The sequence below is a fragment of the Nomia melanderi genome, chromosome 2 (assembly GCF_051020985.1).
Source record: "Nomia melanderi isolate GNS246 chromosome 2, iyNomMela1, whole genome shotgun sequence".
NCBI lineage: Eukaryota > Metazoa > Arthropoda > Insecta > Hymenoptera > Halictidae > Nomia > Nomia melanderi.
The window spans coordinates 4,337,250-4,351,230 of record NC_135000.1 but is presented as its reverse complement, the minus strand read 5'-3'; the positions used below and the strand labels follow the sequence as shown (position 1 = coordinate 4,351,230).

At 33.3% G+C, this 13,981-nt stretch overlaps 1 protein-coding gene across 2 annotated transcripts in view; it reads right to left on the bottom strand.

Annotated features, from left to right (window-relative positions):
* The window catches only part of LOC116425847 (metabotropic glycine receptor), a 277,989-nt gene that overhangs the window by 73,322 nt on the left and 190,686 nt on the right, over nucleotides 1–13,981 (bottom strand). For both annotated transcript variants that reach the window (XR_012997961.1, XM_031974063.2), the window contains exons 10-12: nucleotides 13,008–13,113; nucleotides 11,070–11,231; nucleotides 491–734 (exon numbers count right to left, since the gene is read on the bottom strand). Coding sequence is in view for 1 of the 2 variants with exons in the window: in XM_031974063.2 (XP_031829923.1) it covers nucleotides 491–734; nucleotides 11,070–11,231; nucleotides 13,008–13,113 (512 nt within the window). In the remaining variant the exon portion in view is untranslated. The remainder of the gene's footprint in view (nucleotides 1–490; nucleotides 735–11,069; nucleotides 11,232–13,007; nucleotides 13,114–13,981) is intronic.

Sequence of the window (13,981 nt, the reverse complement as noted above, 5' to 3'; positions counted from 1 at the left end):
TACGCGTTTATGGGAAATTTGGAAGTGCAGAAGTGCACAGATTGCACGTAATAGGAAACAGTATATAACATATCCAATATTGTAGTACTTTTTATAGTTTTTCTCAGGAAAAACTATTTTCCATCGTGATTTTATTTTTTAACTACGTTCGTAAGAATTTGAGTTTGCACAAAGATCTATGGTCTAGTGATTATAGTGACAAGAAATGATTTTCGCTTGACATTGGGATGTTTTTATCAATAGCGAATATAGGTGATTATATAGGGTGTCTCAATTGGACTTAACGTCAGTAATTGTTAAAAGGAATTTATCTAAAAAGAATTTCAAAGTCATTGTTGGTTTCTCAATGTTGGAGTCTCACATAAGTGATCATATAGGGTATCGTAATTGGAATTAATGAGAAAAAAATGATGAAAGGAGTTTTTGTTGATTTTTCAGTGTCGGAGTCCAAAAACTAATAGAAAATAATAAATGCAGGTTATTGACTCACCGCTTTTCTTGTCACTGTCAACCTGGTACGACCCGCCAACGTTCGTCTCGGCGATCGCCGTGGATCCATTCAGATCGTTCAGTCTCATGCTCGAAGAGATCGCCTGTATCGTGGAGACTTGGGTTTCTGCGCGATTCGCTGCCTCGTGCATGGCTGCCAACTTGTTCACAAGGTGGTGATTACCAAGAAGAACGTTCTTCTCTTTGAGAACCTCTAATTGATTAATGAACCGTCGAAATTCTTCCTAAAATGACAAACAAGAACAAATGATTAATCGAGGATCTATGTGAATAAAATATTTAGAGAAACTTTCCATCATCATTATTTAATTTTGAACCAAACATTTGTATTTAACACGAAAACACACAGACTTTAAGATCTAATTCTTTTACAATGGAATAGCAGAATCTTTTGATTTCCTTGGTAGAATTTGCAAATTGGATTCAGAGACAAAAGATATTCAACAGCACTCTTCTAAATATTAGCATTTGATTCCAATGAAAAAATTAATAAAATAAGAAATTAAGCAATGGTTAAATTGCTTGCATAAAAGTTTCTCCAATTTCAAAATAGAATGGTGGCAAATAAATTTCTCTTAAGGTGGTTAATTAAACAGAGAATTTGCAGATTTGCATTTTAAGACTGCAGGGCCAGGGCTATGCAATGATAACCCACCGAACAACGGACACTGGATTAACGTATAAACGCCCCCGTTCCATATGTAGGTTAGTCACGTGTACCGCGATGAGGAATCAAGGGTCTGACCAATGAGATCCGCACTCCACGTCCAAAGTTTTCAGCCCCATCAGTAATAAGGATTAGGGGATCGCGAAGGAGGATTGGGGAATCAGCTGATGAGATTGGAGGTCCGAGATCTCATCTATTCAGTTCAGCTATTAGAAAAGGAGACAGGGTCACTGGCTGCGTAAGCCTACTCTAGGGGGTAACTTTGTCTAGAACAGTGTTTCTCAACTATGGACCGCATGATATTATTAATAGGCAGTAAATGACAGCCACTGTTCTGCTCTAGAGTAAAGAACAAAACGAATAAAAAAGTTATACAAAATATATTTCGTCATACAGTGGCTGATCAGAGATAAGTTTGAGAAACACTGGTGCAGTACTGTTAAAACATTAGTGACAATTTATAAGAAACATCTGAGGATCTTACAAATGATTTTTGGTAAATAAAATTGAATGATTCTGGGGATTATATGTATATCTTAGTAAATGATAGTCACTGTTTCTGACCTAGAATAAAGGAGAAAACTAATAAACAATTTATGCAAAATATATTTCGTCATACAGTGGTTGGTCAGAGATAGGTTTGAGAAACTCTGGTACAGTACTGTTAAAAATTTAGTGACGATACATAAGAAACATCTAAGGATCTTACATATGATCAGCACATTTTTCATTTCAATTCCTTTGATTGTCTATACTTTTAATGCAACTGTACATGTATAGTAAATTGAAATATTCGAAACTGCGTATTATGAAGTAGAATGTTTGGAAGATTATGAAACTAGGTAAACTAATCAATGTATGTAATGGGGCAGTTAATTGAATAATTATTTACAAAGGGAAATATTCAATGATTTAAGGGTAATAGATAACACGTGATAATTAAGGAATAACAGTTAATAGGTGATTATGATTCGGAAATGAGTAACAATTAATACTTAGTGATGTATAAATACACAGCAGCTAATTGACAATTAGTCAAATATAATAGACATACAGTGTGCCAAGAAAGATTCGTCAAGTACAGTTGATAACGAATCATGTCTGAATTATTAGCGACGTGTTTCCTGTGAATACGTCATGTTAATGCGCAGCTCGTGGGCTGGCTGGTGAATACGAGCATGATTCTAAATGCACCACCGCGCACATAACTGATTTAAACATTTTGTATAATCCGATCGTCGTTTATAATTTTCAAAGCGTCCAGTTTACTGATAATTCAGCGCAATCAGCAGGAGTCTGCCTAACACACTTTCATCGAAACTGCCAACCAGTGTTCCGACAATATAATTCTCAATTCGAGTATATTATTTACATACGACAGGAATATTAATTGCTCAATCTCAAACCACTGAGAAATCATTTTTTTTCGATTTCGTTTGATGACAGTCTTAAAGTGATTATTGAAAATAAAATGATGGTTGAGTATTAAATTGGTACAATATAAGCTAGGAACATCGTAAACAAGCTTCATTCAGTTCAGATTTTTGGTTAGGTTTATTTTAGTATTTATTTTTAAGCTTGAGCTAATTATGATATGGAATCTAATTGCCATTATGTCAAATCTAATTTAGGCTTAGACAATCACTATATCTAGTTAATATTCTTTAAGTGACGAGTGAATTAGATTTAATTTAGACCTAACCTATAACTCAGTTTCGTCTAGGTTAGGTCTGATTTATGGGTGAGTGTGATTGTATGTTTCAATTATAATTGTTCCATATGTTATCTCCATCAAATCTAATATAGAATTGTATTGAAATAACATATTAGTTTGTTTAGGTGCTAGCTAAGATTAAATGAGGCTTAATCTTGATCAACAGGATATCAGCTAAGTTTGATTTAATTAAGGGCTTATGCGTGGATTAGATAAGGATTTGAATACACATTAGGTATTTACTGAGTTACGGTTAACCCCGAATTAATTCAACGTGTATCTCAGTTTCAAAGATAATAACGATCAAATTATATTAACAATTTTTATTTGAACCATTCAGTTTTTAACTGTTCGAATAAAAGTTTCTTAATCAGAAAATATTTTCATTCAGATGCTTGCTTCTGATTAAACGTTCAAAGGGTGTTTACAGGTGTCTACATCAAATTCAAAGAATCCGCTATTAAAAATAATTGCTTAATTTCATTGGCCTTATAAAGGGAAATCTTTGAGGATATCCGCTTAAGCAGCAACATCTTCTTAATGAAGTTTCCAAGGGACGTTTACAAGGGCCGTGCAACTTACACTGATAAATCTACAGAGAAACCCATAAGCTGATTAAAAGGCTAAATATAGGTCAGGACCTTTTTATACTTTATCGTCCGTCATCGCGGTAGACTTTTTACAAGACAATGTTAACATTATTACAGAAGAAGACAAATGTAATTATTATCATTCTCATCACAACAAAATAGTTTCATGGATAATTTATATTTAAAACAATTAATTATGGTTTTATAGAAATATATATAAAAAACTTTATATAAAAATATTCTTTTACAAATTACAAAGTTATTACAATATGTTTGCAAATTAAAAATTCAACAACATATAAATTATCAAATTTCAAATTCAATTTTGAAAATAGCCACGATCATTCTATTGTTTTCTGAAAAAATAGTTTCAAAGAAAATGAATATTAAATTGCAATTTCACACTAAATTAAAATATTCCTATGCGACTAACAAGGTTTTAATTCCTGGCATTTATTTTCGAATTACAGAGTCACACGCAGGAAAATCTCGGCGTTAAATAGATGGCTAAATTCGAAATCCAATTTGCAGTTCCGTCGTGTTCGCAATTAACGAATAGAAGTTTTAAAAAATATAGGAGAGGGCAGAAAAAAAAAGGAAATTAGATGGTTATTTCGAAATTTTATTTTCAACGAAAAGTTTGTTTCGAAATGAACTGGCAGTTACGATCTAGTAATTAAAACGATAACGTTTTTATTTTATGGTGGCAATTGCAAAAAAACTGAAAAAATCGGTTATTTATCCTTTTGAAGTCCATAAATGTTCGTGTTCCGTATTTGGTGTCAATTTTTCATATCGCTGTTTTTCACTTTATTTACATTTTTCACCGTGGTTTGCAAACATTTAAATTTTTCCATTGTTGTCGATCAATGTTTACGAATGTTTATTAATTTCTTCGTGTTTTGATACAGATTTTACTGAAAACACGTATGTCCCTCGTTTTGGTGAGCTTTTCAAATCAGGCGTTCCATATTAGGTGTAATTAGTCTATCTTTAAAACATGGAACGTCAATGTATAATGCGTTCATGAAATTCGAAGCGTTATTGTAAAATTGTAATAATAATTCACTTATAATTGAGATCATTGAAATGTGTGCTAAACTGCGTATGAAATTATCGAAATGATCGACAGTATTGAAACATATTGTAATTGAAATTAATCTGATTTATATTAACGCGAGGATTATTCGTTGTTGCTTTAACAATACATTACAATTTAACGATGGATACTAAAGATATCTTTAAAAAACCAAACGTTAATGTACAATGCGTTGGTGAAATCCAAAACGCTATTGTTCGATTGATAATTGTAATTATAATTCACTTGTAATTGAGATCCTTGAAATGCCAGCGAAAATAGGTACGAAATTATGGAAATGTATTGCAATTGATATTAATCTGGATTATATGATTGTTTTATTCCCCTTTTCCTAATATGGAAATTATTCATTATTGTTTTAACCCTTTGTACTCGATTTATTTTCAACGTTGTGTGTAAACTTGTATTTATTTCTGAAGAAATGAAGTAATTTACAGCGATAGAATTCAACGTTTTATATTTATTCAATGTATCGTTATTACAACAAGATATACTTTTTATAATCTTCAAAAAGTACCACACTTTAAGAGATTATAAAAATCTTATTACATATAAATTATAGAATTATCTCCAAATTATAGAAATCTTATTATAATAAATAAAATAAATATAAAACCTTGAATTCCACCCATTTAAGCGACTATATTCCATTTGTAATCTATCGCTAAAAAAGGGAAACGAAAGAAAGTAATTTACAGCGATAGAATTCAACGTATTGTATTTATTCAATTTATCATTATCATAATAAGATTTAAGTCTTATAATCTTTGAAAATTGCCACACTTTAGAAGTACCACAAACAAAGTATAACAAATTTATATCGCCATCACGAGCATGACAAATGAGTGCAAACGGTTAAAAATAAATTACAATTTAACGGCGAATGCCAAAGAACCCCATATTAGGCGCCGTTACCCCCATACACCTGTAAACGTGAAAGGAATCGTCGCAACGATTAGGCGACTCGAGTTTCGCGTGGCGCAGGACCGTTGCATTAACGCCGACAAAGGGCTGCGCGTAAAAATTTCATCCGCGCGAGCTTTTAGGGTGCCGAAGATTACCGGCGAATCGCAAAAAGCCTGGAAAATTGCGTCGACCTCGAAGATACGGTCGTTGGGAGCGAAAAAAAAACGTGACAGAGGGAAAAAAGGAACGAAAGGGTGAGCTGGGTTGTCTGGCCTGACATTTCACTCGCGACGATCAGCTATGGTACCTTAACGCCTCGTAAACAAAATTTATAAAACACGTTGAACAGTCGGGGAACATATGTATCTGTTCGGAGACTGGTGAATTTGATATTTGGTTTAACGGTGGCATATTATTATTATTAATGGTTAGAAATTCAGTATACAAGCTTATTCTGCTCGACGCGAGGTTCGATGTTTGGTGTGAATTTAATTTGGTTATATTTTGTTATGTGGCGATAGGACAGTTATATTAATTAGATTATTATAATTAAGACACGTGTTAGTTCACAGATTGCTGAATTAAAATTGACTGTAATAATAATATTAAAAATAATAATAAGAACAGTAATATCGATAATAAAATATTACCATTATAAAGAATAAATCAAATTAAATGAAAATATTCATTAACCGGATATATTGAAATTTTTTATTATAAATGTAATTTCACAGATAGTATATTATATTACAATATATATTCTTCATGAATTAAATTTATAGTGCAAGGTGTGTGACGACAGGTAGGATACGAGTAATTCGCTGTCTATTAACAAATTTGTCATTCATTTGCAATGATATTATATTTTCGTCCCAATTTACAAAATCGTATCTCTCCTTCGAAATTCTGTATTATTTTTACTAAGCACAAAGTAAGGGAAACTATCATTGTATTGAAATTATTGATTTAAATAAGTTAGGGGTGAAATGATAGAGGATTTCACTGTTACATCTGATATTATTTAGAGTAACTGGGTTGTTTAGAGCCGCGATATGATCGAGGTGAAATATTGACTGTGAAATAGCCCAGCTCAATAAGAACTTTGCGCCGCTAGGCGTAAATTAGGTCTCGGTAGAGCTCGGACAGACTTCGACGTACTCTAGATTAACCATGACTCCACTGCACTCGTATCATTTCGTTCCATGATAAGGGACCAAAGAAAAGAAATGAAGTTTGTCCCTTATCTACTTCATTATTTTCATGAAATCACTTTACCCTTTCTTATTCTACGTGTTAAACGCACCTATTACATTATTAAAATCTTGTCCATCGATACACAGGTTGTCCCATAAAAATCGATAAAGATTTCAAGTGGCAGATTCGTATGCAGCATGTTGTTCCACATTGGAAACTGAATAAAAAATGCGGAATGATGTTTCTTCGTTCGAGACTTCTTTCTCGAGAAAATCCAGTTTGAAAAGTTGATCTAAAACTTGGTTACGTTGACAGAATGAACTCGATTTTCTTGAGAATGAGGTCTTAAGTGAAAAAATTTTAATCTACATTTTTGTGCCATTTTTTTCGTGCAACTGTAGGATGTTCTGTGTATTTTTTATGTTTTATCTAATTAACCCTTAGCACTCGACTGCATGTGATAGTCATTTGATTTGAAGCAGCGAAATTGTAAAATTCGATATTCGATATCAAGATTTACGTATAATATAATTAAATATAAAATTATAATTTAGAATAATGGAAATTATAATATTTGATTGAACTTTTATTTCTGTTTAATGTGATCTACAACTTAATCAGTATTTCATTAGAAAATGATGAATATTAGGTCTGACAGAAAGTTTAGGCTGGGAATAGGTGATTAGCAAAATGGAAACTACATTCTAAAACGAGAAGTTTTCAAAACATTCTAAATCATCAACAGAGAAATCTAAATTATATACCAAATTCCTAAATACTAAAGGAAAAGAGAACTGTGCACCATCTGTCATTTGAATAATTCAATTATAAGTTAGTAACTTCATATCTCAGATATAAAAGTTCTCCAAAATTGTCCTGAAAGGGTTAATAAATGTATCGACAACGTATTATTCTCTTTTAATTAAAAAATCGACTGAACTTCAAGGTAGACGTGTATGTATCATAGAAATGTTTGAGAGAAAAGGGTTAACGATAGTTGGAAAGAGTTAACTAGCAGTGTGCAAGTGTACCAGATAATGTTCCAGTAATTTATAGTGTACTGACGATACCTTTCATTGACTTCCTTGAGACAGAAGTTTGTCTAGTGGACTATCTAGCCTGCCTGCCACCTGATCCTCTATTAATTGCGAGCTTTGCTTTCACCCAGCCAGCTAATATGGCGTTATCGAACTCTACAGGTCGGCTGTGATGTTTCTCATCGGTGGCATTAGTATGCCCAGTCCTAAATCTGCTTTCTGGTCATTCAATGATCCCATTGTGTCGCTACTATCGCGAGTTCAAGATGGAAGATATTCGTCTGAATCTCTTAGCCTAGTTTCATTCTAATTGATATGCAAACGAGGCTTTTACGATAATTAGATTTTTATAGAGATTTTATAATTACATTTTATTAGATTCATTTATTATATTATTAGGTTATTAGTGTTACTATTTCAATTACTGCTTTATTGTGTTATTATAGATTTTTATGTTCTACAGATTTTGTAGTTATATTTTATTATATTAATTTGTTATACTATTACATTGGTACTATTACTATTTTAATTACTGTTTTATTGTATTATTAAATATTTTGATATTGTATCGATTTTATAGAGATTTTATAATTATATTCTATTATATTAATTTATTATACTATTATAATATATTTCTGATATTTTTTTTTTAATTACAGTTTTATTGTATTATTATATATTTTATTATTATGCAGATTTTATATAGACTATAATGATATCTTTGTAATATTATAGAGAACATAGAAATTTTATAATAATTACAATTCACATTTTATACATTTAAATTCTACTATAGTCTATATTCAATTTCTGATTTAATTGCTTGATAGCCACATTGCAAGTTTGGTGGCCGGAAATTTCAAATTAGGTAAACTGAAATTGACAATTCCTAATTTGACTTTGTAATTATATCTCACGTCTAGTCGACCGAGATATTTATAATGCACTGAAGTAACGTTTCTGATTTCATTTGGGTAATTGGATTCTGCTTGTCTCAGATGTTAAATTACATTTCATTGAACTGACATGTCTAATTTTATCCTTTGCTAATCACATTTTGCGTTTAATTAATTGAAATCCTGAATTTGACAGCTCATATGTGGGGCAGCTAATTTTACATTTGAGTAATCATATTTTAGGTTACCTCCTGTTAGGTCTTGAGTTCAATGTACTAGGATTGAATTGGAATAAGGTAGATGGAAATAAAATGGTCAATAAAATATTCCAGAATAACTGCAACAAATAATCTGTACGATAAAAGCTAATCTTTATATATTTCTTCTAATTTGTTTAATGTAATTTTCTGGAGAACAGTGTGAAAGTTTAGCAAGTACTATGTTCAATGCAGCTGACTACTCTGTCTGGATATTGCTCACTCTTTCTACTTAATACAAAGTCCTATTTGACAACAGTATTGTTTTTTTTTACTATTCACTAATTTAAATACATTTACAATCACTAAACACATATATATATAAGTTTGACAAATGCCAAAATTTATTCAGTATTTATTCATGTAAAATAGTATTACATTTTTTAATATTTCATGGTCTGTAGGTACTTTAAATTACTAAACTTCAAATCAGTTCAATTGAATTTTTCAATTGAGTTTTAATTCTAAATAAATGTATTTTAATTTTAACATAATTAAGTATTTATGAATATTTTATAATAACGAATCTCTATGAATACGTTTTAATTTACTCTTAAGTGTAAATAAATGAAGTTAATTTAAACCTTGAAATTTCTCGAATAAGAGTAATACTGTAAAAAAGAATAGTAAATACTAAATACTAAAATTAAGTAACATTAAGAATACAACGTACCAAACATAAATAGTACTACTAATACCAAATACCAAAAATAAATAATATTAACAACACCAAATACCAAAAATAAACAATATTAACAATACCAAATCTAAAACAAGCTGACATTAATAATACCAAACACAAAGTACTAAAGATAAGATCGTCCAAAGGCAATTTGCAACGAACATTGCGCCAGCTAATGCTATATTTACAAAACATCCGATTCGAACGTGAAACACCAGCTGATTTCCAAAGGTTCGGCTCGATCGTAAATCGGCTACGCTAATGTCGATATCGATAATTAACGCAGCGTACCGCGGAGCCTATTAATCGGCTTTTCGCACAATAGCCCTACGATGGTTCGATATCTATTAATCGGGGTTCGATTGTAAGCCGCGGACGTAGAACATACGCGTTCCTCGCTTGCAAGATAGTCAAGATTGATTTTCGTCGAATCTCTCTCGCTACACGCAACACACACTCGCCAACTGTGTTTCCTTTTGTCGAACGGTATACGATCGCCATGCCCCACTGTTTTCGTCTCGACATCATTTCCCATGGGCCGTCCATAACATCACCTATTCTCGAAACGTTTCGATAACCGCTAACCGTACACCGGGTATCCCACAAGTCGTAAATTAAAATTAAATTTTCATCGTGAACGTTCCCTAAACTGCTTGGAAAATAGATTCACGTCTTGGAGTGTGTTTGTTACAGTTGTTTGTTTAACTAATTCAACCCTTTACTGGGTGTACTAGTAAAATGTGGATATAAATTTTACGAATAATGGAAGGAAGTTCGTACACATTGTTGTAACGTATTAACTTTATCTATATTTACAGCTTTATGAATTATAGTTTTGTTGTAATAGTAGATGGACACTTGTAGGACACCCTGTGTGCAATGTATTATTTTTCTTTGAAAACCTCCATTGCAATTTCATTTAAATAATTTCGAGTAATATCTACGGCACACCTGAAAATAAATTTCTCCATCAAAAAATCTACAGGGTGTACCATAAGAAAATACAACTGTGTCTTAATAAAAATCATTTTACAAAACTTCGAAGAAAAATAGTTCAATTCCCATAGTCCCAAAAATCACGAACCACCACAAAAGAGAACCAAACGAAATCGCACACCCGTTACGTGGCATAACGCGATAATTTCCAAGGGTTAATCACAATCATTACTCGATACCTTTCAACCGTAATCCGTGCCCGTAGAACAATTCCAGCGGAGCTTTATCGGCGGAACTGCGTTATGGACGTTAAAAACAGAGTGCAAAAGGGGTTGGGTCTCGTTACCCTAATCACTTAATAATGATCGGGAGAAATGCCTGGTATGTGGGACGGCCGAACGAAATTGCGGATCGAACGAGGTCCGGCTCGAAAATGTTGATGAAACGTCACGCGAAAATACCATTAAAGACATATTTTTCATGGGTCGCCGACTGGCACGAGGGGAATCGGAAAAAAGGTCAGCCAGGGTAAAGGGTGAGGGAGTGAAGGTGGACCCGGGGGTAGTTTCGAGTGCACTTACCGTGGCACCGTCGCTCTCGTCGGTGAAGTTTCCCTGCTGAAGGGAGATGGAGTTCGTCTGGTTGCTGGTGCCTGGCGGCCGACCGCTTTTCCCCAGAAATTTCCCCGTCGCGCCCGAGTGTTTCGCGTCGTCCTTGCCCCCGCTACGGAACACCACGTAGGCCTACATTAAACAGGCAAGTTTCAGTCTGCTGCGGGACACTATTTTTCGTGGATCGCGGACGACCAGGCTTCGACAAATGGCGAAGTTCCCGGGGAACGATCGTGGAGTGGGAACGATGTACAGGGTGAACAATGGATTTTGTAGTGGGTCGATTTTTATTGTGTAACTGGTTCATTTGTGTTGGATCAGTCGGAATTTCGTACTGGATTAATTTTTATTTTCTGATTTTTTTGTTTTGTGTTGGATATATTTTGATTCTGTTTTAATTCAATTTTCATTTTATGGTGCGCTGGTTTTAATTTTGTATTGGATAAATGTTCATTTTCTAATGGATTAATTTTTATTTTGTATTACGTCAATTTACATTTTGTACTGCAGCAATTTTCATTTTATACTGAACCGATTTTCATTTCGTTCTGGATCAATTTTCATTTTGTCCTGGTTCAATTTTTATTTTATACTAAACTAATTTTCATTTTGTATTGGACAAATTTTCACTTCATACTGTATTAATTTTCATTTTGTATTGGATTAATTTTCAGTTTCTACTCGACGAATTTCCATTTTATAATCAGTTCATTTTGTACTGAATCCATATTCACGTAGGCCTGCATTAAACAGGCAAGTTTCAGTCTGCTGCGGGGCAGGATTTTTTGTGAATCGCGGACGACCAGGCTTCGACAAATGGCAAAGTTCCTGGGGGATGATGGTGCGGGGTGAGTATAATATACAGGGTGAACCATGGTATTTTGTAATAATATTTTGATTTTTACTTATATTAGTATAGTTCCTTTTTCAATGGTTATGAAATTCTTTCTAATTCATTTTGGAGGAACAAGAAATGTTTTTGTTGATCTGTTATGTAGATTTTGGATCATCCTGTGTGTACACGTTTATGATTATAGTATATACAGGAAGGAAGAAAATGGAATCATAGGTTTCAACGAAATTATGTACTGTTAGACTGCGGACTTTCATGTAAATTCAACTTTTCAAAAGAATTGCAATAAAAAAAATGTTCTCAACAGACATAAAAACCACTATACAATTTCGCATAAAAATCCACAGTCTACCAATTATTATTTTCCCAACAATCATCACATCACAGTAAAATCGTCTTAAACTCAACAAACAATCACCTCAAACATCGGATACCAATGAAATCACTTTTGAAACTTTACCACCTCCAAATTGACAAATAACAAATAATAACAGAATAACAGATTAAATTACATTCAAACTTAATTAATCAGTAATCTCAATAATTCGTGTAATTGCATATAAGAAGAATAAACAAATGATAAATCCACTCTTCCCTTCCCAACCCAATAAAACTCGTACAAACAAATAAACAATAAACCGTAAAAATCAATGGCCTCCACAAACACGCTGCAATTTTCCTCGCTTTTCAACGATATGAAAAAAAAAACTGAATATTAACTGAACGTTTCACAGGCAATTTTGCATCGCCCCGTGCGCCGCGGCCATTCCAGCAAGCCACGCATTCGAGGCTTCCGGCCCAATCGCCATTTTCCACCATCGATGGAATATTTAGTTTAAAGAGCTCGCCTTTTCGCGCAGACCACCGAGCCAGATAAATTATTTCGCGCACCTACGGAACTATGTAGTTTACAACTTTCACGGGCCCGTGCCCGGTGCATCCAATGATCAATACACGGCCCGTAAAATAAATAAATTCCGCCGGGCAAACTGCTGCCCGCCGGAATTCCCAATTTCGCGCCACGCGTTCGTTAATATTTGCCGATTTTGTCTTACCTTGCTGCCGAATATCAGGCACAGCAGCAGCGTGACGGTGAGCTGGGTGTGACAGAAAAATATCACGTACAATAAATCTGGATTGGCCGGCGATTGCAAGAACAACCTGCAACGAGAAAGATTGCGACGCTTGAGACTTCGTTCCGACTGAGACTGTCATCTATCGACGGGAAAAACGAGTTGCGCTTCTTTCGGGCAATTTTTTTCGATAAATCACACGCTTGTTTCGAAAGCTTGAGTTCATTAACACTAGGTTTATCGGCATTTATTGTACAGTTTATTCTATTGTTCCTAAAAGAATTGATGCTCGTTTATTTAGATTGTGGAAACTGGAGATTTGATAGTAGGTAATTGGGGTACATGTCAGTGTGATCGCATCAATTAAAATCGGCGTAAACATTTACAAAATAATATTTCTAAAATCCAATATGCGTCAATTTGACGCGTTCTGTAAACCTAGTGTTAACACGTCGACTGCCACGTAGTAACCAATGATCGGAGCTTCCGAATTACTGGAGAACAATTACAATAAAAAACTTGATTTTAAATAAGAATATTTAGTAACATAAGTAGCTAGATCATAGCGTAATACGACTACTGTGATACTAAATCATTAATAATTATTTTCAATATCATTCGCCTTTGTTATTAAAGAATAAGTATTACTGTTCAAAACGCTAGCAATTCTCGTGGCAGTCAACGTATTAAAAAAAAGAAGGGGAAGCTGTTAGAAATAGAGAGATAATATAGAATTGGAGTTGTTGTAATGATTAAGTTTATGTTTTTCGGAAATTGATTGAAGTAATGTTTAAAGTAAACGATTCAAATAGAAGTAATTGTGATAATTTCATTTTGCATTAGATTTATCTTCGTTTTGTATTGCATGAATATTCTTTTTGTAATTAGTTGATTTTGTGTTGGATAAATTTTCATTTTATCGTGGTTCAATTTTCATTCTATAGTGAACCGATTTT